Source organism: Hyperolius riggenbachi, chromosome 3 (genome assembly GCF_040937935.1).
Source record: "Hyperolius riggenbachi isolate aHypRig1 chromosome 3, aHypRig1.pri, whole genome shotgun sequence".
In the NCBI taxonomy this organism is placed as follows: Eukaryota; Metazoa; Chordata; class Amphibia; order Anura; family Hyperoliidae; genus Hyperolius; species Hyperolius riggenbachi.
Window position 1 is genome coordinate 378,664,359 of NC_090648.1, and position 24,722 is coordinate 378,689,080.

The 24,722-nt window shown below is 45.9% G+C and overlaps 1 protein-coding gene across 1 annotated transcript in view; it reads right to left on the reverse strand.

Annotated features, from left to right (window-relative positions):
* Positions 1 to 24,722, reverse strand: part of USP18 (ubiquitin specific peptidase 18) — a 72,414-nt gene that overhangs the window by 21,871 nt on the left and 25,821 nt on the right. The window contains exons 5-7 of the mRNA XM_068273684.1: positions 22,500 to 22,579; positions 19,262 to 19,408; positions 14,523 to 14,612 (exon numbers count right to left, since the gene is read on the reverse strand). Of these exons, the coding sequence (XP_068129785.1) occupies positions 14,523 to 14,612; positions 19,262 to 19,408; positions 22,500 to 22,579 (317 nt within the window). The remainder of the gene's footprint in view (positions 1 to 14,522; positions 14,613 to 19,261; positions 19,409 to 22,499; positions 22,580 to 24,722) is intronic.

Below are 24,722 nucleotides of genomic sequence, written 5' to 3' on the forward strand. Positions count from 1 at the left end.
CCAGGCACACCTGGCTACGAGATCTTGTGTTCTGGCTGCTCCAGGATGTCCAGCATTCTTATGCGCATGGAACATCTCTAAGATCTGGAGACGGAAGGGCAGGGGAATGAACATAACCCCTTCAGGCTTCCCTTCCGGGGTGTCCTGCTGGAAGGGGCTTAACGTCTCCTTCCAGTCTTCCCAAGTATCGGTTGCAGCCAGCACCAATTTCTGCGGAACAATGGTCTCAGGGACGGAGGGCTGTGCTGTCTCTGGCTCAAAGCACCTGGATAAAGCGTCTGCCTTAATGTTTTTGCTGCCTGGAGTGTAAGTAATTATGAATCTGAACCTCGTAAAGAATAAAGACCATCGGGCCTGACGGGGACTTAATCTCTTAGCTCCCTCGATCTATTCTAAATTCTTGTGGTCCGTGAAAACCGTGATTGTGTGCTCTGCTCCCTCTAGCCAGTGACGCCACTCTTCAAAGGCCAATTTAATGGCCAGGAGCTCTCTGTTGCCTATATCGTAGTTCCTCTCTGCCGGAGAGAACCTACGAGAAAAGTAAGCACAGGGGTGTAGTCTTCCCTGTAACCCTGACCGCTGAGACAGCACAGCCCCTACCCCGACCTCCGAGGCATCAACCTCAACAATGAAAGGATAAGAGGTGTCAACATGTCTCAGGATCGGTGCGGAACAAAACAATTCCTTTAAAGTACAAAATGCATTTTGAGCCTCAGGAGACCAGTGTGTAGTATCTGCCCCCTTTTTTGTGAGACTGGTAAGGGGTGCAATGATCGTGGAGTACCCTTTTATAAACCTCCTATAGTAATTTGCAAAGCCCGGGAATCTCTGGAGGGCTTTCAGGCCCACAGGTTGCGGCCATTCCAGGACAGCTGTGACTTTAGCAGGGTCCATTGACAAACCTGAGGTAGAAATCACATACCCCAGAAACGTGACGGATGTCACCTCAAAAATACACTTTTCCAACTTGGCATACAGCATATTCTGTCTCAATTTGTTCAGCACAAATTTGACATGGATCCTGTGTTCAGAGAGGTTGTCGGAGTAGATCAGAATATCGTCGAGGTACACCAGAACAAATCTGCCCAACACCTCTCTGAATACCTCATTAATTAACTCTTGGAAGACGGCTGGCGCATTACACAACCCGAAGGGCATCACTAAGTACTCGTAATGCCCGTCGGGTGTGTTGAAGGCCGTCTTCCACTCATCGCCCTTTCTAATGCGGACCAGGTTGTATGCACCCCTCAGATCCAACTTCGAGAAGATCTTAGCTCTTGTGACCTGTGTGAATAAATCATCTATCAGAGGTAACGGATAGCGATTCTTCACGGTGATCTTATTCAGGCCACGGTAATCAATACAGGGTCGCAGGCCTCCGTCTTTCTTTTTAACAAAAAAGAACCCTGCCCCGGCAGGTGACCGGGACGGGCGAATGAAGCTCTTGGCCAAATTCTCACGGATATATTCTTGCATGGCCAATTTTTCGGGCCCAGATAAATTGTACAGATGACCCCGGGGGGGCATACAACCTGAACGGAGATCAATGTGACAGTCGAAAGGGCGATGTGGGGGCAACTTATCAGCGGCTTTGGGACAGAACACGTCAGAATATACAGAGTACGGTTCTGGTACACCCTCCACCTGAACCCTGGTTTGACCCAAGGTCAGGTTCCCTAAACATTGTTGGAAACAGTGGGGTGACCAGGCAGTTAACTGACCAGTGGCCCAATCTATTTGTGGTGAATGAATCTGTAACCACGGCATGCCTAGGATGATAGTGGAGGTGGATGTGTAAAACGAAAAACTGTAGGTGTTCCTCATGCAGTACCCCTATAGTGACCTTCACCTCTGGAGTCTGTGACAGGGGACGATTCCGTTGCAGGGGAGAATCGTCCACTGCCGTCACTTGAATGGAAGGTGTCACGGGTGTGAGAGGAATACCCAATTTCTGAGAAAATTCATGGTTCATAAAATTAGCCGCTGAACCAGAATCAATAAAAGCCTCAGTGGCTATAGACTTATTCCCCCATGTAATGGTACAAGGGAGAAGCAACCTTTTTTCCTTAAGGGGTGAGAATTGTGTGCCTAGGGTGTCACCCCCCACTACTCCTAGGCAAGCTCGTTTCCCGGCTTGTTGGGGCAATTTCGTACCCTATGCTCCCCTTCACCACAATACAGACATAGCTGTTCAGTCATTCTCCGTCTTCGCTCCACCTAGGTCAGCTTCGACCGACCGATCTGCATCGGCTCGGGAGGAGGCAAGACTGGAGAAGATGAGACAGAAGAAGATGCAGTAACTAGAGGTGCAGCCGAAGGTCAACCTAACACGATGACTGCCCCTAGTCTGTCTCTGATGGCGCAGCCTGCGGTCAATTCGGATGGCCGATGAGATGGCCTCATCGACCGTCTTGGGTTCGGGCTGGCTCAACATCAAGTCGGAGACCTCATCTGATAACCCAGAAAGAAAGCGGTCTAACAGGGCATAGGTGTCCCACCTGGCCGTAACTGACCACCTTCTAAATTCGGCCGCATAATCTTCGACTGGACCCTTGCCTTGCCGTAAAAGCTTGAGCTTCCGATCAGAGGTCGCAGCAAGGTCTGGGTCGTCGTAAATTACTGCCATGGCTTTAAAAAATTCCTCTACAGAGGTCAAAGCTGTGTCTCCGGGGGGCAGGCTATACGCCAAGGTCTGGGAGTCACCGGACAGTAAAGTTTTGATAAACGTGACTCTCTGGGCCTCAGTACCAGAGGATCGTGGTCTCAATTCAAAATATGATAACACTCTACTCCTAAAATTGTGGAAGTCAGATCTGTGGCCAGAAAACCGTTCAGGAACGGGCATACGTATGTCCACGCTAGGAGGGGATCGCACCTCATCCACTGATGTCTGGAGGGTTTGTACAGACCCTGACAGGGCCTCAATCAATGCTTTGTGTTCACCCAGCACTCGATTGACATTATCCACCAAAGTGGCAAGTTCACCCAGAGGACCAGTGCGTGCGTCCATTTTGTTTTGGGTCTGGCGTTCTGTAACGAACGGTGGAGCACAGAGAGGATCTGATTACCGGTGATCTGCAGTATCACTGGGAATACAGATATATACCAGATTATAAGTGATCTGCAGTATCACCGATAATCCGATATACCAGCTAACCCGAGTAGAGTGTAGTGTTTGGTGTAACAGTAACACTTAGAGGACTGAGCCTCAGAGCAGTAAGGAGTACTGCACGGATTCCTTCCGAAGACTCTCCAAAACGAGAGGAGTCAGGCTGAGAGTAGGAAGGATTATCTGAGAGTGACACTCCGGAGTGTCACTAACAGGACGGAAACCGCCTCTAATAGTAAGGTCGGTTCTCAAGGTCGGACAAGCCAGGTCGTAAACACACGGACAGATAAAGTACAGATTCAGGAGGCAGAGGTGGAGTCTAAGGTACAGGCAGGGTTCGGGAACAGGGTATCAGATATATCGAGGTACAAAGTCAGGAGGCAGAAGCAGAGTCTAAGAACGAGCCGGGGTTCGGCAACAGAGTATCAGAATGGCAAGGTACAAGATCAAATTTCAGGAGGATAGTCAGGCAGGCAAAGGGTCATAACAGATAATCACAATCAAACTAGTACTTTAAGCTATCAACAGAAACTAGCTAAGTGTAGGATTACAGCTCCAGCTGGTCCCGGCACACTTAAGGATCTGACTAAGGGTCTGAGTGCTCCCACGTTGTGTTCGCAACGCCAGACAACCAGCAACTGAACAGCCGGCAGTATATATACACCGGCATCTCTCCAGCACCTCCCTAAGTGCTGGACCAATGAGGAGTGGAGCCAGAGTCAGCTGACCAGCCTGGTCAGCTGACTCACTTCTGACTGTCATATATTCTCTGCCCCAGTGCGCGCGCGCGCGTCACTCTCAACGCTGGTGGACTATGAGTCCCAGCCACACCAGCACTGTCCCTGATATCCGCCACGGGAGCCGCCGCACTGCACGCGGCGGCCTTTCCGCGTTCACCACTGCTCATGCGGCATGCGGTGGCTCCTCCACGCTGCGCCGCCATGCTGGATGCGGAAGCAGCCGCCCTGCTCTGAGAGCAAGCGGCTGCTATTCCGCGCTTTCTTACACGTAGGTACCGAATCAGAAAGCAGAGGGATAGTCAGGAATGCAATAGGTCATAACAGATATCAAAACAATGCCTAGTCTTGGGTGTGAGGTCCGTGGTCTCGACACCCTGGAACTAGTAGTCTGGAGTATAACAGAATGATAACACAGAGTCCCTAATCTTGGGTGTGAGGTCCGTGGTCTCGACACCCTGGAACTAGTCTGAAGTATAGCAGAATGATAACACAGAGTCCCTAATCTTGGGTGTGAGGTCCGTGGTCTCGACACCCTGGAACTAGTCTGAAGTATAGCAGAATGATAACACAGAGTCCCTAATCTTGGGTGTGAGGTCCGTGGTCTCAACACCCTGGAACTAGTCTGAAGTATAACACAATAATACACAGAAGTAATCTGGCTCAGTGTGAATTCCCAGGTCATCCTGGTTCTAACACACTGTAGGATCTGACTAAGGTCTGAGTGTTTCCACGTAAGTGTTTGCAACGGCAGACAACTTGAGACTGACAAGCAGTGACTATATATAGAGCGGCGCTCTCCGGCGCCACCCATCAGCGATCAACCAATAGCCACTTGCTTTAAGGTCAGCTGACCAACCTGGTCAGCTGATCCCTCCTCGTTTGTCATAAAGGTTCTGCCTCTCAGCGCGCGCGCGCGTATTCCTCAACCTGTGTGAACTAACAGACCCAGCCACACCAGACGCACGCTGCTGCGTGCAAACCGCCGTGCTGGACGCGGACTCAGCCGCCTTGCCGCCAGTACACGAGGCGGCTTTTCCGCGTTATATCACAAGAACTCAGCCAAGCAATTCTTTGTCCTTATCACATTCTCGGATATCCACCCATACTGCCCATTTTGCAAAGAAGGATTGAGCATTGTCGTGCACATCTGTATTTAAATCCTCCATCCTCATAACGTGGTTTACCTCTTTAAATAATTCAGTCATAGAGGGGGTAAGATTCAATCAGTCGAGCAATAAGTAATCTTGCGGCTATCAATAATTGAGGAGTGATGGATTTTTTAATGGAAGAAGTTCTTCCGGGCAGCAGGGTTAACAGGGCCGTAGCCACCGATAATTCCAATGTTTTGCAGTACAGCTGTTTAGGAATCGAAAACACCTTTACCCAGAAGGGTTGGATGTGGGGGCATTCCCACCAGATATGTAAAAAGGTTCCAGGAGCTTGGGAGCATCTCCAACATGTGGGTGGTGTATCTGAATTGAATTTGGCTATTTGGATTGGAGTACGGTACCATCTGACAAAGATCTTGTCGTTTATTTACTGATATACAGTGGAAACGGATGTCTTATGAATTAGTGAGAACATTTTTCCCAGTTTGCTGCTGGGAGGGGGCTCCCAAACTCCCTGTCCCAGATGTCTGTGAGATTAGTTCAAATTTTATCGCTAGAAGCACATACCGGTACTAAGGAAGAATAAAGTAAAGAGATCTTGTGAGGTGGAGAGGATATATGGGTACACAAACGCTCCAATTCAGTTAGATTTATGTTTAGATTCGATTTGGAAGAAATTGATTTGTGGAACCAGACTAGCTGGGTCCTGGTCAGCCATCCAATATGAGGAGGGTTGTCTGTGTTACCAAAATACATTATGTGTACAAGAGAGTGTATTGGTATGTGGTAAAATTGTCTGTGCTCTGCTATCATTCCAAATCGGGTGGGGAGGAGGGGGGCCTAACTGTCCCACAGTGTTTTTATTAATATTCCTGAAAGTTTCTAGACTTCATCTTTAAGTGTATTCAGGATAATGCACTCTTCTTTTTGTGGTTAGTAGTATTTCTCTATTATGCATGTGTGATGTGTCACAGAGATCTGAGCGACTGTCTTAGGAGGTAACTCAGGAGAAAAGGTGAAGTGTGTGTGTGTGTGTGTGTGTGTGTGTGTGTGTGTGTGTGTGTGTGTGTGTGTGTGTGTGTGTGTGTGTGTGTGTGTGTGTGTGTGTGTGTGTATGTGTGTGTGTGTGTGTGTGTGTGTGTGTGTGTGTGTGTGTGTGTGTGTGTGTGTGTTGAAAGCGTGGGCACTGTGAAACCTAGGGCCGGCCCTGAAAATTCTCCATACATCAACCACTCTAAGCGAGGATTTGATTTTTTGATTTTATGATGGCCCTGGTCAATTGGGGTTTTTGCGATGAGGCGTCAAATTTAGGGTCCAGGCAGAGATTAAAGTCCCCGCCAAGTATAATATTGCCCTTGGCAAAGACCGACAGTTCTGTTAAATAGGTTAGTAATTCATTACCCTGATTCTGGTTGGGGAGATAGAGATTAGCAAGGGTGTTCAAAAAAGTGTATAGATCAATAAAAAATTAACATCCAATACAGTATATTGAGATTAGATGTGGTTTTGGTCAATGAGTCTTGCCTGGAAAATCACAGTAAAATAGCAAGAGTCTAGTTTGGGAGTCCTAGGAGGCTCCTGTGCTGTATTAATACTTAGAATGCAGGAAAAATAACAGTTATGGATCTGCACCATAGAGGAACTCACGTGATCATGAAAAGTAACCTTCACAGTAGGGTGGCAATGATAAAGGTATATCCAAATAGCAGGAAACAAAAAAAAGGAAAAAATGAAATAGATTCACGTACAAAAGATATGTTATCAAGTCGTGGTAGAGTTGCATGGAGGTCTGTTGCATTTTTGTGCCCTGCACCATCTCTCTCTTTGCGGTAAGCCCAGTGTTGATATATGCACTGGCCAGTCTGCGAGCGTGATAGGAGGGAGATCATAGGTAGCTCTTACTTTTGACAAATCTTGCGGAGAGTGAAATACTGCTCATTTCCCATTGTGATCCATATAGATTGCAAAAGGATAGCCCCACCAGTATGTGATGTCACAATCTCTCAGGGCTGTTAGAAGGGGTTTAACCACTTTCCTCAGTTGCAATGTCAGGCTGGAAAGGTCTGGAAGAAGGCATATTTTAGGCACCGTCAAAATCCACTTCTCCTTTTTGGCACGCAGTGGCCATAATACGTTCTTTCTCATAGTAGAAGTGAACTCTGCACACTATATCTCTTGGGCATAAAGGATTCGTACTCGGGGGACCAGCAGCCCTATGAGCTCTGTCTATCTCCATTTTATTATCTGATGCAGCGCCCAAGAACAGGTTGAAGATGGCTTCTGTAGATGCCATTATGTCTGGGGCTTGGGTGGTCTCTGGTCAGCCTCTGATATTATTACGCCTTTGTCCGTTCTCAGGGTCATCAATTTTCATATACAGTGCAGAAATATGGTCTGTCTGTAGGTTGATGGCACCCTGCTGTTTTTCTATAGATTTGTCAAAGTCATCTTGGAGATGTTCAATGTCTTCGACCCTTCTCACTATATACCCGACCTCTTGCATGAACTCCGACATTTCCTTCTTATAAGTTTTCATAATTCGTGTGACACAGTTTTCCAAGTCTTGCTTGGTTGGTAGTGAGCGGATTTAGTCGTGAAGTTCCACCTCAACATAGGACTCCGCACCCTCAGAAGCAACCGGAGATGGTGGATTCTGTTGACACGTACCTTGTGCGGGCTTGAATGAAGAACTGGGTGTCAATTTCAGGCGAGAGCTGTTAGGCGGGCTAGAAGTAGCCGATAGTGGGCTACGACCTTTAGTGCTACACGGCGGTATCTCCATGATCTCTGGCTCTTTATGTTTGGTTATGATGTCAGGGACCCCGGATGATGCTGGACTCTGCCCTCCGCCGGAGTCTAGAGTTGCTGATGTTTTCGGTGGTGTGCCTGTTGTCGGTTTGTGGGTAGGAGAATTACTAGACTCAGCTTTGACTAGCGGTGAGTTGCGCCCCTGCGCGCCACGTGGTGAGTCCGCCATGTTCTCCTCCTCTTGTTGCTGGAGCCTATGTTGCAGGGGCAGTAAAAAAACGATAGATCTTTGAAGAAGATGGCTTAGGATGTTTAGGTGTCACCTTCTTTTTTCTACCGTCACCCATGTGGTGAGTCCCGCTAGGGAGAAGAGGCTGATTGATGTTTTTAAGATCGGGTCAGTGGGAGCCCATGTAGAACACGTCCTTACCCGGCCATCGGCAAGCCATGCCCCCTCTGCTGCCTTTTTTTTTAATTGTTCACACCTAAAATCTAAAATCGCTGACGAACGCATTTTGCGATTTTGAGTATGATTTTTTCCCCCCTCCCGGCACTTACCTGCGCGCTACAATTTTGTGTAAAGTGCTTTTTAAAAGCTATTTCTTTTTCCACTTCCTGAGGCAAGCAGGGGCATTTCTAGGGTCCCTGGAGATCGGGGGCACCTATGGGCACCAGGCGGGCGGCAAAAAAATGGGCGTGGCCATGCGGTGAGTGGGCGTGGCCATGGGTGGGGCCAAATGTACATGAACTTAGCAGCGGTGTAAGCTACGGATAACGGGCCTGCCCATCGAAATATTGGACGGAGCCCCCTGTCCTTTATTTAGATAATTTACAATCAGTATAGGCATAGATCAAAGATGTATACGCACATACAATTTTGATTGGTCAATCACTGACCCCCAATTTTCCCACCCCCGTGCAGTAAGTGGGCCAACAGACAATGAATTTTATGAACAGAGCTAAAATTGGCTAATCAAAATTGTATGTGTGTACCAGGCTTTACAGCTAATACTGTACATACTGAAAGTAGCAGGGATCAGCATACAATACAGCTGGTTTACAATCAAAGGCACAGAGTAACACCTTACACTGTACACACTGTAGGTAAATCAGCACACAGTGCAGGCACTAGAGAACAGCGTATACTGTACATACTGTAGGCAGCAGAATTCAGCACACTGCAGCTAGCGTGCCAAAAATATGAGGATCACGTTGTGCGGCGTGCTTATCGCGCCGCACCAAAAATGGGTGGGCCATGGACCAGAATATAGGTGTGGTAACGGGTGGAGACAAATTTACATGAACCTAGCAATGGTGGGACATCAGATTAGGACAGTGGTGGCGAACCTTTTGGAGGCTGGGTGCCCAAACTGCAACCCAACAGTCACTTATCTATCGCAAAGTGGCAACAGCAATTTAAACTAAATACTGTACAAACGTTTTAACTCATACATGAACATTATGGAAAATCCAAGTTGAAAATAAACTGTGAAGATAAACAATTTCATCCATCCTACTCTTGAAAAATGTATTAAATTTTTTAGAACCTCCCAGTTTTATTTTCTGTTTTAAAACGCTAAAAAAGTAGGTTTAATGCTATTGTCTCATATGATAAGGATTCAGCTTTTCCCATAGTCTCGCAGTTAGCAATCATGTGACCCTCAACAAGACATATTCAGCAATCATGAGGCCCCCAACAAATCATGAGGCCCCCAACAAGACAAATTCAGCAATCATGAGGCCCCCAACAAATCATGAGGCCCCCAACAAGACAAATTCAGCAATCATGAGGCCCCCAACAAGACAAATTCAGCAATCATGAGGCCTCCAACAAATCATGAGGCCCCCAACAAGACAAATTCAGCAATCTTGAGGCCCCCAACAAATCATAAGGCTCCCAACAAGACAAATTCAGCAGTCATGAGGCACATAAATAGACAGCATTTCACATAAATAGGCAGAATGCCCCCTTAATATGGTAGCCCCCCAAGTTAGCTAGTGAGTGACAGGGACCCCCAGGTTAGCTAGTGAGTGACAGGCGCCTCCAGTTAGGTAGTGAGTGACAGGGACCCCGATAGTGAGTGACAGGGAGCCCCTTTAGGTAGTGAGTGAGTGCCAGGGAGCCCCTTTAGGCAGTGAGTGAGTGACAGGGAGCCCCTTTAGGCAGTGAGTGAGTGACAGGGAGCCTCTTTAGGCAGTGAGTGAGTGACAGGGAGCCCCTTTAGGCAGTGAGTGAGTGACAGGGAGGCCCTTTAGGCAGTGAGTGAGTGACAGGGAGGGCCTCCCTTTAGGCAGTGAGTGAGTGACAGGGAGGCCCTTTAGGCAGTGAGTGAGTGCCAGGGAGGCCCTTTAGGCAGTGAGTGAGTGCCAGGGAGGCCCTTTAGGCAGTGAGTGAGTGCCAGGGAGGCCCTTTAGGCAGTGAGTGAGTGCCAGGGAGGCCCTTTAGGCAGTGAGTGAGTGCCAGGGAGGCCCTTTAGGCAGTGAGTGAGTGCCAGGGAGGCCCTTTAGGCAGTGAGTGAGTGCCAGGGAGCCCCTTTAGGCAGTGAGTGAGTGCCAGGGAGCCCCTTTAGGCAGTGAGTGAGTGCCAGGGAGGCCCTTTAGGCAGTGAGTGAGTGCCAGGGAGGCCCTTTAGGCAGTGAGTGAGTGCCAGGGAGGCCCTTTAGGGAGTTAGTGAGTGCCAGGGAGCCCCTTTAGGGAGTGAGTGAGTGCCAGGGAGCCCCTTTAGGGAGTAAGTGAGTGCCAGGGAGCCCCTTTAGGCAGTGAGTGAGTGACAGGGAGGCCCTTTAGGGAGTGAGTTAGTGGCAGGGAGCCCCTTTAGGGAGTGAGTGAGTGACAGGGAGCCCCTTTAGGGAGTGAGTGAGTGACAGGGAGGCCCTTTAGGGAGTGAGTGCCAGGGAGCCCCTTTAGGGAGTGAGTGAGTGACAGGGAGCCCCTTTAGGGAGTGAGTGCGTGCCAGGGAGCCCCTTTAGGGAGTGAATGAGTGACAGGGAGGCCCTTTAGGGAGTGAGTGAGTGAGTGAGTGACAGGGAGGCCCTTTAGGGAGTGAGTGAGTGAGTGAGTGACAGGGAGGCCCCCCCCCCCCCCCCCTCTAGCCACCGCCGCTGCTCCCCCCTACCTCTCAGCAGATCTCAGGATCAGCGGCGACCCGACCAGTTGTACGAGCGGGCGCTGGACGCACCCGCTCTATATGCGGAAGTGATGTCACTTCCGCATATCAGTGCTGGCGCTGGGTCCTAGCGCCCGCACGATTGGTCACCGGCTCGCCGCCTGATCCTGAGGTCTGAGACTGTCAGTGACGCAGCGGCTGGGTGGAGCCGCTGAGTCTGACAGAGGGGGCGGCCGGGCGGAGATCCGTGGCACCCCAGGACAGATTGGGGGCACGTGCCCCCCCAAAACAGGGCTAGCGACGCCCCTGGAGGCAAGTCAGAAGTGTACTCTTTGACCCGGAAAAAAAATAAATACAATGTATTTATTTATTGAAAACGCGAATGCAATTGCCGCATACAGCGATTTTTGAGTGTTTTCCACTTTTCCTATACCTGCCATTGTAGCAAAATCGCCCCGAAAATGGTACAGGCAATGCTTTGGTCAGCAGAAAGCAGATGCAACACACTGATATGAACTGTCCCATAATGAATCATTGCGTAATCGCTTTTAAGGCGATTTTGAAAATTGACGGTGCTGAAAAAAACAGCTAAAATGTCCTAGGTGTGAACAAGCCCTTATTGGTTTTTCATATTTTTGGAGCGATTGGTGCATATCATATATGGGGGGGTGATTGGTGCATTTCATATGTGGGGGGTGATTGGTGCATTACATATAAATATTAATGTTGGCCCTCGACTTAGTCTAGCTTTTTATTTCCGGACCTGTCTATTTGAGTTTAAAACCCCTGCTGTAGAGGAAAGTTGGCTGATAGACTTCAATTAACCATTTCAGACCGCAGGGATTTTTAGCCTTATGCACCAGAGCAATTTTCACCTCCCATTCATTCACTAATAACTTTATCACTACTTAACACAATTTATTGATCTATATCTTGTTTTTCCGCCACTAATTAGGCTTTCTTTGGGTGGTACATTTTGCTAAGAATTATTTTTTTATAAATGCATTTTAACAGGATTAATAAGAAAAAAATGGAAAAAAAATCATTATTTCTCAGTTTTTGTCCATTATAGCTTTAAAATAATCCACGCTACCATAATTAAAACCTATGTATTTTATTTGCCCATTTGTCTCGGTTATGACACCATTTAAATTTTGTCCCTATCACAATGTATGGCGCCAATATTTTATTTGGAAACAAAGGTGCATTTTTTCTGTTTTGCGTAAATCACTATTTACAAGCTTATAATTTAAAAAATGTTTTCCTAGTATACCCCCTTCACATTCATATTTAAAAAGTTCAGACCCTTAGGTAACTATTTATGTTTTTGTTTTTTAATTGTAATTTTTTTCTTTTTTCCATTAAAAATTTTATTGGTGTGAGGAAACGCGGAAAAGCCGCCGCTAAGACTCAGAGTGAGGCGGCTGACTCCGCGTTCAACAGGGCAGCTGGCGCGCAGGCGGAGCGCGGAGAAACCGCCGCATGCTCTAACAACAGGGCGGCGGATTCTGCGTCCAAGGCGGCAAGTTGCACGCATAGTCCTGCTCCTTTCAACAATGCGGAATGCAGAGAAAACGCCGCACGCACGGACAGCGGTGCGGCGGTTTCCGCATCCAACACAGCAGAAACATTACAACACATGACTGGTGTGGCTGGGACTGATAGTCCACATTGGTTTAGGAGGACGCGCGCGCACGCAGAGAGGCAGGGCCTTTATGGCAGTCAGAAGGGGGTCACCTGACCAAGTTGGTCAGCTGACAAATTCTGCAACCTTCATTGGTCCAGCACTTAGGGGAGGCGCTGGAGAGTGCTAGAGTATATATACTGGGTGCTGGTCAGTTCTCTGGTGTTGCGATCACTACGTGGTAGCACTCAGACCTTGTCAGTATCTGTGTTATAAGACAGTTTCGTAGGTGTTGATGATCACGGAGCTCACACCTTAGCCTAGGAATTCTGTTATTATCTGTATTCTTATCTAGACCAGTTTCCAAGGTGTTGATGGCCAAGGAACTTACACCTTAGTCTAGGAATTCTGTACCATCTGTATTATTGTATTATCTAGCTCAGTCCCTGGAGTGTGAGAATCTTGGAGCTCACACTCAAGTCTAGGCATTGTTGATTATCTGTTATGACCTTCTGCTTTCCTGACAATTCTTCTGATCTCTGATTCTGTACCTTTGTCTTTCTGATACCTTGTTGCCAAACTCTGCTAGTTCCAGCATTCTGCATCTGTTTCCTTTCTTTGTACTGTATCTGTCCGTGTGTTTACGACCTGGCCTGTCCGACCTCCAGAACTATCTCTCCTGTTAAGAGATAGTTCACAGATCCGTTAGTGACACTGCTCCTTGGTATCACTCACATTCTGTCCTTCCCACTCTCTCAGTCTGGCTCCGCCCCTTGGGGAGCATCAGACCTGTGGAAGGAATCTGATCCAGAGCAGTATCTCTCACTGCCTAGCACCTATCTCTCAGGTGCTTTCCTCAAAGTATTACTGTTGCACCAAACACTCTCATCCCTCAGGTGTCCAGAGCTTAGAAGATATATCTGATTATCGGTGATACTGCAGATCATCAATAATCGGGTATATATCTGTATTCTCGGTGATACTGCAGATCACCGGTAATCAGACCCTCTCTATGTTACACCGATCGTTACATTTGGGTAATATTTTGGTGTGGGAAATAAACAGTTAATGTTTTATGTTATTATATGTGTAAATGTTAATGTAAAATGTATGTAGATGTAGTTTTACTATTTGGCCACAAGATGGCCACCTTGAGTTTATTTTTTTCTTCTTGTGCTTCTTGATCACTGGAAGCACAAGGAGGACGGGAAACTTTTTTTTGCAGAAAGACTGAAGCCTCTAGTAAGAGAGCTTCTGTTTTTCTGCTGGGGAAACGGATCGGTGATCGGGAACCATGTTCCCATTCACTGATCCCAGGGGTACTGCGGGACAGCATGGGGGCGCGCCTGCGATCACGTGCCGAAGCGTGGCACCGCAGCAGGGCAGACGCCTGGACGTGAGGATCACGTCCGGCCGCAGAGGCGGGACAAGGTCCTCCAGCACCCAAGGCTGAGACACCAAAGTGCGCCCCTTCATCCCTCCCACCCTAGCAATCACACACTGATTGCTATTAGACTAAGAGGTGCCACAGGGCCCACAACCTCCCCAACACCTTAATATCTAGTTATCTGGCTTGCAGTCACTGCTATGTATCCCCTTTTCTTATTTCTTTCTTCTTCAAACACAATTAGGAATGACAGCTGAATGAATTGTGCGCCCCCTCCTACACTGCGCCCTGAGGCTGGAGCCTCTCCAGCCTATGCCTCGGCCCGGCCCTGCGTCCGGGCGGCTGAAATGGTTAATACAGAACAGTTTTGTTGGATCATTGAGGCTGGTTTCACACCTAGATGGGTTACGTTGAGTTGCATCGCGTTGCAGCATGCTTTTTTCAATTGGATGCAATGCAATTCTACGCAACTCAACACAATGCATCTAAGTGTGAATGCAGGAGATTCTTGGAGATTTCTGAAGCTACCTTAGTAAGTCAGGCAAATATGACTTGGTTGTATTATGGATTTGGGAAGTATGCAGAAAGAAGTATATTAATACAGCTGACTAGATATATCAATGCAGCTGACCACAGTTGCATGTTTATCCAAAAAACCCTTCCTATTAGTTTTAGGTAGGTATTCACACATGGACGTACCTTAACTCCTCTGTTTGCTTCACATTTCGGGCAGCCTGTTTTGTCTCCATGTATTTCCTGTGATCGGAAATACCGCCAGAACATCCTTTCCTGAGGAACACAAAATCAGCACCTATCAATGCTTACGAAAGGTCTAAAAGTGATTTTTCTGTATCAGCAATGTTGACAAGGTGTGACATAGTGCCTTTTGGCCTTGCAGGCCCATCATCCTCAACCCCATCTATACGGTGCTGGGATTCACTAAGCATATTCCACAAGGACTAGTTGGATATTCTCTTATGGCTGTGTTCCTGTCTGCGTGTGAGCATGGTCATACTGTACAGTCCACACCTGCCCAGCAACACGAAGATGCTTGTTCACAGCTCCTTCCCCTGTGTGCAGGTGCGGACCATACTTGCACATGTGCAGTATGTCTGCACCCAGATGGGAACATGGCCACGAACAAAAAGAAGGTCCCAGGCAGTAGTGGGGTCAAGGATGAGAGGGGAAGCATCTGGAGCATCCAGAGTCTCCCTGCTACTGAGGTAAGCATTTAGTTAACTTTTGATCCCTCAAAGGTTTGCTCTAAGGCAGCTTGGATATTGGCTAGTCCACATTAGCAGAACGTAGTGTTGTCAGGGCTGTGGAGTCAGTACAAAAATCCACTGACTCCGACTCCTCAGTTTAGGATTCCACCGACTCCGACTCCTCGACTCCTCTAATTTGCACATTACAATCTTGTTGATTGAAAGTATGTAACATGAAATTCGTCTCTTAACTGCCAACGCTTAGAAATTTTAAAAGACAACTGAAGTGAGAAAGATATGGAGACTGCCATATTTATTCCCTTTAGTCATAGACTAAAACTAGTCCTTGGTAAGAGTACTTGTAAAAGGTACAGGCCGGAACAAAGAACATCTATCAGGCTCTAGGCAATGTAACTGTGGGTACATGTAAGAATGATGTGCAGGTACTCTGCAGGGAAATGGGGAGTTTCTTCCTCTATTACACATCTGAACATGGATCAGGCCCTAGGCAATGTGACTGTGGGTACATGTAAGAGTGATGTGCAGGTACTCTGCAGGAGAATGAGGCGATTCTTCCTCTATTACACATTCTTCATGTACAATCTGAACCAGGTTATGGGTGATAGACAACACCTCTGTGTTCAATGTGCACAAAATTCTCAGTGGATTCCCTGCAGCTCTGTGGAGAGTGCACATGTAGAGTATAGTACTACTGTGTAACAAAGTAAACCTGAGACAGATGAAATTAAAGTTTTATACATACATGGGGCTTCCTCCTGCCCCCTTCAGGCTAATCAGTCCCTCACTGTCCTCCTCCGCCACCTGGATCTTCTGCTATGAGTCCAGGTACTTGAGCCAGTCTGGCGTAGTGCGCATGCACACACTCCTCCGCCGGGAGCGTACTACACCTGCGCAACAGTGCAGAACGCTCCTGGCTGTGGAAGCGGCATGTGGCCGGACTGCGCTGACTCGCTGAATTACCAGGACTCATAGCAGAAGATCCAGGTGGTGGAGGTGGACAGTGAGGGACTGATTAGCCTGAAGGGGGCTAGAAGAAGCCCCAGGTATGTATAAAACTTTTCTTTTCATCCTTCTCAGGTATCATTTAATTCGTAGTCACCAAACCAAATTTTAACAACATATCAAATTATTTGATTTCATGAGCAAAGAGAGTGCATACATTTGCATAAATCAGAATCAACGCAGAATTATTTCTATCTCATTGACAATTTCTATTAGTGACACGGCTACACATCAGGCTTTATACTTACAGCATAGATGTTATTTAGTATATATAAGATTCCTGTGTACACATCATATATACAGTCACAATCAGATGTGTATATCTGACTTTAGAAATACGGGGACTGCTTTATTGAAGCAGCACAAGTAACTAATTTTGATTGGTTTATTTCATTTTTGTGGACTAAGCACAGCTATTACTGTATGTATAAATTATTTATGATGACTATGAAATAGAACATTTTCTCATATTTTCTATTTTAATTACAGTTTAAATTCATTAGGAGTCGGTGCATTTTTTTCCGACTCCGACTCCGACTCCAGGCACCCAAAATTGCCCCGACTCCGACTCCACAGGCCTGGTTTGAATTCGGCATTACAATGTTTCCGGTTCCCGAACACATGCATCCAGCACCCTTTCAGCTCTTTAGCTGTGATACTTCCTCCTTCAAAGCTGAAAAGAGGAAGTATTGAAGCTACGGTATATGAAACACACCCTGTCCGGCTGTTCGGCGCTGAAATGGTGCTGAATGCATGTGTTCAGATTTGAATGTGGGTGGAAAAAGTAGCATCTCACTGACCATTTCTAATGCTACCCGCTACACCCCCAAGCTGCATAGATACTGCATTCTTACAAAGCTTCTTCCCAGATCCCCAAAATACATAGCTTCCCCTAAAAGTTGGCCTAGACTGTGGTAGAACATTAGACACTGACTTCACTAAGATGGAAATCTTATGGGAAATAAGGCAAAATCATTGTATAGAAAGAGTCCAAAGCTTATAGTCTAATGCCTGTGTCACAAAGAAAGGTTAACATTTGAGATGGTCAACGAGTTTGCATGCAATTCAAATTCTATGAAACTAGAATTGGGCAAATTTCGATTGGTCCATTTACAAGCTGCATGTGATTTATATCTATATTTATATGCAAGCCAAAAATATTTAAGTTAAAATGCACACAAATTTTCTAATTGAAAAAGACTTCCCATATTACTAGTTAGTCCAGGAAGTGCACGAACATCAGTCAGTAGTCTGTCTATAACCTGACTTTAAGGGCTAGGACCCACTAGAGAGTTTTTTTGGAGTGTTTAGGGATCGCTTTCAATTGCTAATGATTTTCCTAAATACTCTGCCAATGTAAATGGACGGGACAAATTCCACTAGTGACTGCGATTAGCCAAATTGCAATCGCAGGACATGAAGCATTTTGGGAGCGTTTCCATTCTAATATACTGTATAGGAGCAGGGAAATCGCTCCCAAAATTGCTTGTAAAGCTCTACCACAAATTGCTAGTGATTGCAATAGTGCTTTTGTAGTGAGTCCCAGGCCAATAGGCTCAAGCCCACTAGCAGCATTTTCTAAGTGCTAGTAATTTGAAAAGCTCTTGCTAATGCAATGCTATGGTGGATTTTTATAAAATCACACTCCTCTAGTGGGATCACACACATAGCAATACATTAGCAAGAGCTTTTCAAATTACAAGTGTCTCAAACCCACTAGAAGCGCGAGTGATTTGAAAAAGTGCTTGCTTATGCAATACTATGGGGGATTTTTATAAAATCACATCGCTCAAGTGGGATCACACACAGTACATTACTTTAGCAAGAGCTTTTCAAATCACAAAGCACTCAGAAAAGCTCTCCTAGTGGGTTCCAGGCCTGAGTAAGGGCTGGAACCCACTAGAGCGATTTTCTGAGCGTTTAGGGCATTTCAAACAGTTTAGAGCAGGGGTCTCAAACTCAATTTACCCGGGGGCCGCAGGAGGCAAAGTCAGGATGAGGCTGGGCCGCATAAGGGAGTTCACGTGTCCCCGCCGCAAAACGAGGGCTGCAGAGCCCCCAAATCGCCCCGGGGGCAATCCGCCGGCATTTCCTGGAAGGGGCAGAGCTTTCAGCTTCAGCTCTGCCCCTCCTGACGTCAATCGCGGCGGATCGCCGCCTCTGCCCGCCCACTCTAAACATAAAAAAAAAAATTGGGAAAATAGGAAAAAATGCCCGGAATCTTCATACAGCCATATTACGGCTGTATAGCGATCCCTGGCCAAAGCGCTGCGGCTGCGTATGGACCCCCTGGAAACTCTGTCAGGAAATGTATTGCTCTTTCTTTTGATACATGTAAAATTACACTACCGTTAGGCTTGCTACTAAAAGTGACATTTACCGCATTTAAAAGTATACTATTTTCCTTCGAAACTTTAAAATCGATTTTCTCAAGAACTATAAGGTCTTTTTGAAAAATTGTTTTTTCCTCTTATTCCTAATGATCTCCTTAACATATCCTGCAAATTTAGGGTTTCTAGCATTTAAGGTGGATTTGCTATTAACCATTAAAGTCGGCGGGTTTTTAAATGTGTATTTTTTTCCTTTGCAACTTTAAAATCGATTTTCTCAAAAACTATAAGGCCGATTTGAAAATTTTTTTTTTCCTCTTGTAGCCACTGGGGGCCCCTACAAGCTCTGGGGCCCTGGGGCCACAAAATATTGTATCGCGGGCCGCAAATGGCCCGCGGGCCGCGAGTTTGAGACCCCTGGTTTAGAGCTAGCGATTTCCCTAAATGCTCAGCTAATGTTAATGGATGGGGCAAATTCCACTGGAGCGATTGCGATTACGACATGCAGAATTTTTTAGCGATTAGCATTTCTGCAATGTATAGTATATAAACGCTGGCATAATCGCTTGTCAAAGCCTACACAGAGCGATTTTGCTAGTGTTTTTACATTATTGCACACTGTAACAAAATTAAAATTAACTGAAAGGACCAATCAGAATTAAAAACACTAATCGCTACACAACCGCTGGCAAATTGATTACACTTTTTAAAATCGCTATCTAAAACACTCATGAAATCGCTTACAAACCACTCATACAAACCACTAGCGATTGTGATTAATGATAGCGTTTTGTAGTGGGTTCCAGGCTTAACAGCTTACTAACATACTGCTAGTGGGTTCCAGGCCTAAGATGCCCCCCCTTTCCATTCCCCCACTCACCAGTGTCACCTTCCTGTGGAACTTGGAATGGGAGACGCGCAGTGGGATGTTTAGCAGGTCGCTGTGGGCAGTCCTCTGCTGGGAACACCTCTGGCATGTGATCTGCTCCCGCAGTGAAATGGTATACAGGGTTCTCACTTTTTCTGTCTAATGTATTAAGAGGAAATGTTTTATTTCAAACAAAAAACATTGAACTATTTCTTCTAGTAAAAGACATATACCCCACAGAAGCCATGTCTGCCATATCTTGCACTAAAAAGTCTAAGGTTAGTTGGGCTTTGCATTGCATTAAGCACAAAATATTTGCAGTGACATACAATGTAACAATGTAAGACATGCAAAGAAGCAACTTACCAATGTGCACCTTCATTGACTAACATTGTTCGTGTCATTTTATGTGATTCTTGCAACGCACCACATATTCTGTGTTGTAGCAGTGGAATCCATTGCATCATAGCTCAACTGGAGAAATGTGAATAGTTCATAAACTCTCAATCTAGGTTCACAGGGCTCAGTTGCATAACACAAGCATTATAATGTGTGTGAGCTGCAATGGAGACTGGACATAGACTTTAATACAAAGCATGCATGCAGCAAGAAAGAATAACGCGTTATTCTTGAATGTTACAACGCATGTTACAACGCAGTACTGTGAACAGGCTCATAAGACTGTATAGGCAGTGAGTTGACATGCGCAACTGGACACTGTGAACAAGTCCTTAAACACAGTGTTAAAATGTGCAAAACAGTGTCCATTACAATGCCATGCAACATGTTAGTGTGAAAGTACAGGTAAAGAACTGTATCCAGAGGCCAGGTTAATGGCTACATGTATGTCCTTCAATGTTTCTTTATAAAGTATTGCACTTGGGGCCATATCCTATTGCCAAACTCGATATGCGCTGGCGAGTTCTTAAATTAAGCGAATGGAGCATTGCCTAATCCAATTAAATGTTTTGCCCCCTCTGGCGGTAAAGCACAGTAAAGGCACAGATTATGCAATAACACATGGATGACTTTGAGACAGAATTGTGGCAAATTAACTACTTTGGTCGCAGCTGTATAAGGTGACCAAAGGAGACACCCTGGAGAAAAAAAGAAAAAAAGAGGCTCTCCACATGCAGGCTTGATTTATTTCTGGCACTGTATTTGGTCTGATGAAGTGGGTAAGGACACACGAAATGATTTGCCTAGTGCTTAATAAAGTTTGTTTATTCCATATACAAATTTGTCGTCATTGAGGTAAGCCACCTCAAACTTTTTTCTATTTTAGCTGTTTTTGACACAGTTTTATCAATATTTGGGCCCCTCTTCCCCCCTTGTACTTTGGTCGTCTCTCATCGCAACCCATTAAGTATGAAATTTCATTGACTAAGCAGCCTCTTGTGGTAAAATAGCCTACTGCAATGCCACATTGTAAAAGGGCCCTGTTACATAGTTACCTAGGTTGAAAAAAAGACATCCATCAAGTTAAAAAAAATAATATATATATACACAGTACATCACTGTGCTGAACCTGCACATATCCCAGGTGAACAAGAGGAAGGCAAAAAACCTTTACAGGCTTGGGCGAGATAGTTTAAGGGGAAAAATTCCTTCCCGACTCCAGATGGCAGATATTATGGAAAGAATTGTCATATCAAGCAGTGACAGTGTCATATTTGTTGAGCTTTTGTATTAGTTCTTATACTCTGAAAAACCAATAGAAATCTATTATACTAAACGAGTTTTAGGTGTGCTATAAACCAGCAGATGCTGATGTATGGCTGGGTATGCTTTCCAATTGACAAGTTGCGCTACAACGGACAATATAATCGCATAGCAAATGCAATGCAATTATAATGTAATGGTACATTCACATCTAGATGATAGTGGTGTGGCAGATTCAGTCAGAATAGAACAATGCCTGCTGTGTGTTACTGGACGATGTGTGCATTTACAGTTTCAGTGACGCTTACTTTTTTGTACTGTATGCTTTACAGTAAGCAATGCATCACATGAAGAACAAACAAGGCAACTTTACCCCTTCGTTACATTGCTGTCATGTTTTTCCAGGATGGTCATTGCAACTAGCCTAACATAAGTACTTTACTTTTACATTTACCTATATTTGTGGTAGAAACCTACAGTTCTGGCTGCACATTTAAAAACATGATTTAACCATTACTGCCACATGGACGTGCATCTCATGTCTGCGGCTGCTGCGGCTACAGCTGCAGGGATGGTCCTGGCAACAAGGGGGGATTGGTGGCAGGGGACAGAAGTCCCGAGCCAATCCGTGCATGTCTGCCGAGAATGATCACTGTTTTTGTTCAAAAACAGTGATCATTCTCCGATCGTGCCGCCGCACTGCCTCTTGCTCGCTTCCGCCACTGATCGTTAGATGAATGAATCGGAACGAAGTTCCCATTCATTCATTTCCCCTCTAGGTAAATGTGATCGCAGGCATCAATGAGATGCCTGCATCACTTTCAAAGTAACACTGCCATGCATGACTTCCTATTTACCTATTGTACGCGAATAGGAAATAATGCGCAATGACATCTTGTGGCCAAATAGTAAAATTAAACCTACAGACTTTAGGAAATAAAACATTTTTTAATATATATAAGAGGGTATATTAGGAGAAAAGCGTGATATAAATGTTCTGTGTCTTGTCTGTGTCTAGTATTAAATTATGGGCTAGGAAATAGTGATGGATGTAAAACTGAAAAATGCACCTTTATTTCCAAATAAAATATTGTCACCATACATTGTATTAGGGATATAATTTAAATGTTGCAATAACCGGGACAAATGGGCAAATAAAATGTGTGGATTTTAATTATGGTAGTATGTAGTATTTTAAAACTAGAATGGCCAAAAACTGGGAAATAATGAATTTTTTCCACTTTTTTTCTTATTCCCATTAAAATGCATTTAGAATAAAATAATTCTTAGCAAAAAGTAAGACCCAAAGAAAACCTAAATGGTGTTGAAGAAAACAAGGTATAGATCATTTTGTTGTGATAAGTAGTGAAAAAGAAATTGGGGAATAAAAGGGAGCAGCGATGAAATGTGAAAATTCCTCTCGTCCATAAGGTGAAAACAACCCCCGGGCTGAAATGGTTAAACCTAAAAATATGGATGTACATTTGAATAAATGTATACGTACTGAGGGTGTGCTATAAAACAGCAAATATTTATGCACAGTTGGGTAAACAGGTCTACATTTTACCCCCATCCCTGAAGTACGTACCAGATAAGGATCGGGTATTGTCTGGAGGATGAGGCTCAGCAGAGTAGAGAACACATCGGCTACATCATTCTGGACATAGACTGTAAAATATGAGCAGATCTCACCATGTATCCCTGTACTGAGGACCACTCACAGCACCACAGGCTAAAACAGTTATCCAAACACAAATGTTCTGCCAGAACTCAATTCACACTATATACACACATGGGTGTTTGGGGCCCCTTTTGCTGCGTCAATGTCCATACTATATTTATATAGCAGTAACATCTTATCAAGCACTTTACAGAGTACATAGTCAGGTTCTCGGAAGAGCTCACATTCTAATCCGACCATACTCTTATATCCTACCATATCATTATATATTTATATAGCACTGGAATATACTCCAGCACTTTACCACGCCCCTCTTGTTGGCCACGCCCCTCTTTTTTGGGCCACGACCCCTAAAAATGTCACGTGTCGCAACACCTAGCCCCCCTTCAAAATTATCCAGCACCTGCATAGCACCTCCCCCAAAACATTTCCTGGAACCGCCACTGGTTGCTACATAAGCTGTGCTTCCAGCCCACTCAATGCCATATAGGAGCTGCTCTGAGGATGTGAGGGTGTCAACTACTGGTACAGAGCACTGCACTTATCTGGGCAGCATAGCGGTGTAGTGACTGCTGCTTTCACTTTACATTGCCCAGGTTAAAATTAGTATACTTTTCCCATGTTTGTGACAGTTCCTAGGCCAGGGGTGCCCACACTTTTTTGGCTCGCGAGCTACTTTAAAATTTGCCGAGTCCAGGAGATCTGCCAACCTTAAAATGTTGCAAAATCACCCCCCCCCCCTTCCTGTTGTCATGAACAGCACCCAGGTACAAGTGCCTCCAGTATAGGTAGCCAGGCATAGGTGACACCGGAATAGGTAGCTAAGTATAGGTGCCTCCAGTATAGGTAGCTAGGTATGGGTCCCTTCAGTATAGGTAGCTAGGTATAAATGCCTGCGCTAGGTATAGGTCCCTTCAGTATAGGTAGCTAGGTATAGGTGCCTTCACTAGGCATAGGTGCCTTCTAGTATGGGTAGCTAGGCATAGGTGCCTTTACTAGGTATAGGTAGCTGGGTATAGATGACTCCAGTATAGGTAGCTAGGGCAGGGCCGCCACCAGAAATTTTGGGGCCCCTCACACATCAGGCCTGGGCTCCTCTCCCTGGGCCAACCCACTGGTTGTTGTGCCTGCCCACTAGCCACCCCACCCCCGTGTGCGAAGTGCGCTGCGGCAAAAAATGTGCATGGCTCTGGCACTGAAAAAAAGCGGCATGCACAGCGTGATGTGGCAAAAGGTTGGCGTGACCATGGCATGTTGTGGGTGGAGCCAAATACTAGCAAAATACAGGTAGTCCCCGGTTAACAACAAATGAGATAGGGACGTGTAGGTCCGTTTTTATATTTTATCTATTCTCTTTTGTCCCCCTCTTTTCTTTCTGTACCTCTTTTGTCCCCCTCTGTCTCACCTCAGTTTGTGCCTCTTTTGTGTCCCTCTGTGTGACCTCATGTTCCTGTCTCATCTCTTTTCTCCCGGTGCCTCTTTTGTCCGCCTCTGTTCCCCCTGTGCCTCTTATCCCCCTGTGTTACCTCTTGTCCCCCTCTGTCTCAGCTTGTCCCCTTGCCCTAGCCAGGCATAGGTGCCCCCAGTATAGGTATCCAGGTATAGGTGCCCCCTGTATAGGTAGCCAGGTATAGGTTCCCCCAGTATAAGTAGCCAGCTATAGGTGGTGCCCCAGTATAGGTAGCCTAGTGTAGATACCTCCAGTATAGGTAGCCTGGTATAGCTGGTGTCCCGGTATAGGCCAGCAAGATACATGTGCCCCAGTATAGATATTATACTATAGGTGGTGCCCTGGGATATAGGTAGCCTGGTATAGTTGCCCCCATTATAAGTAGCCTGGTATGGGTGGTGCACCAGTATAGGTTAGCCAGGTACAGATGCCCCAAGTATAGGTAGCAAGCTATAGGCACTCCAATATAAGCAGCCAAGTATAGGGGGTGCCCCAGTATAGGTAGTCAGGCATAGGTGGTGCCCCAGTATCAGCCCCAGTATAGGTAGCCAGAAATAGGTGGTGGCCCAGTATAGGTAGCCTGTAGCCAGATATAGGTGGTGCCCCTGTATAGAAAGTCCGCTGTAGCGGGCTCACTCATCTACTCCCCACGTTCAAGTGCTGATGTCACTCTTCTCTCA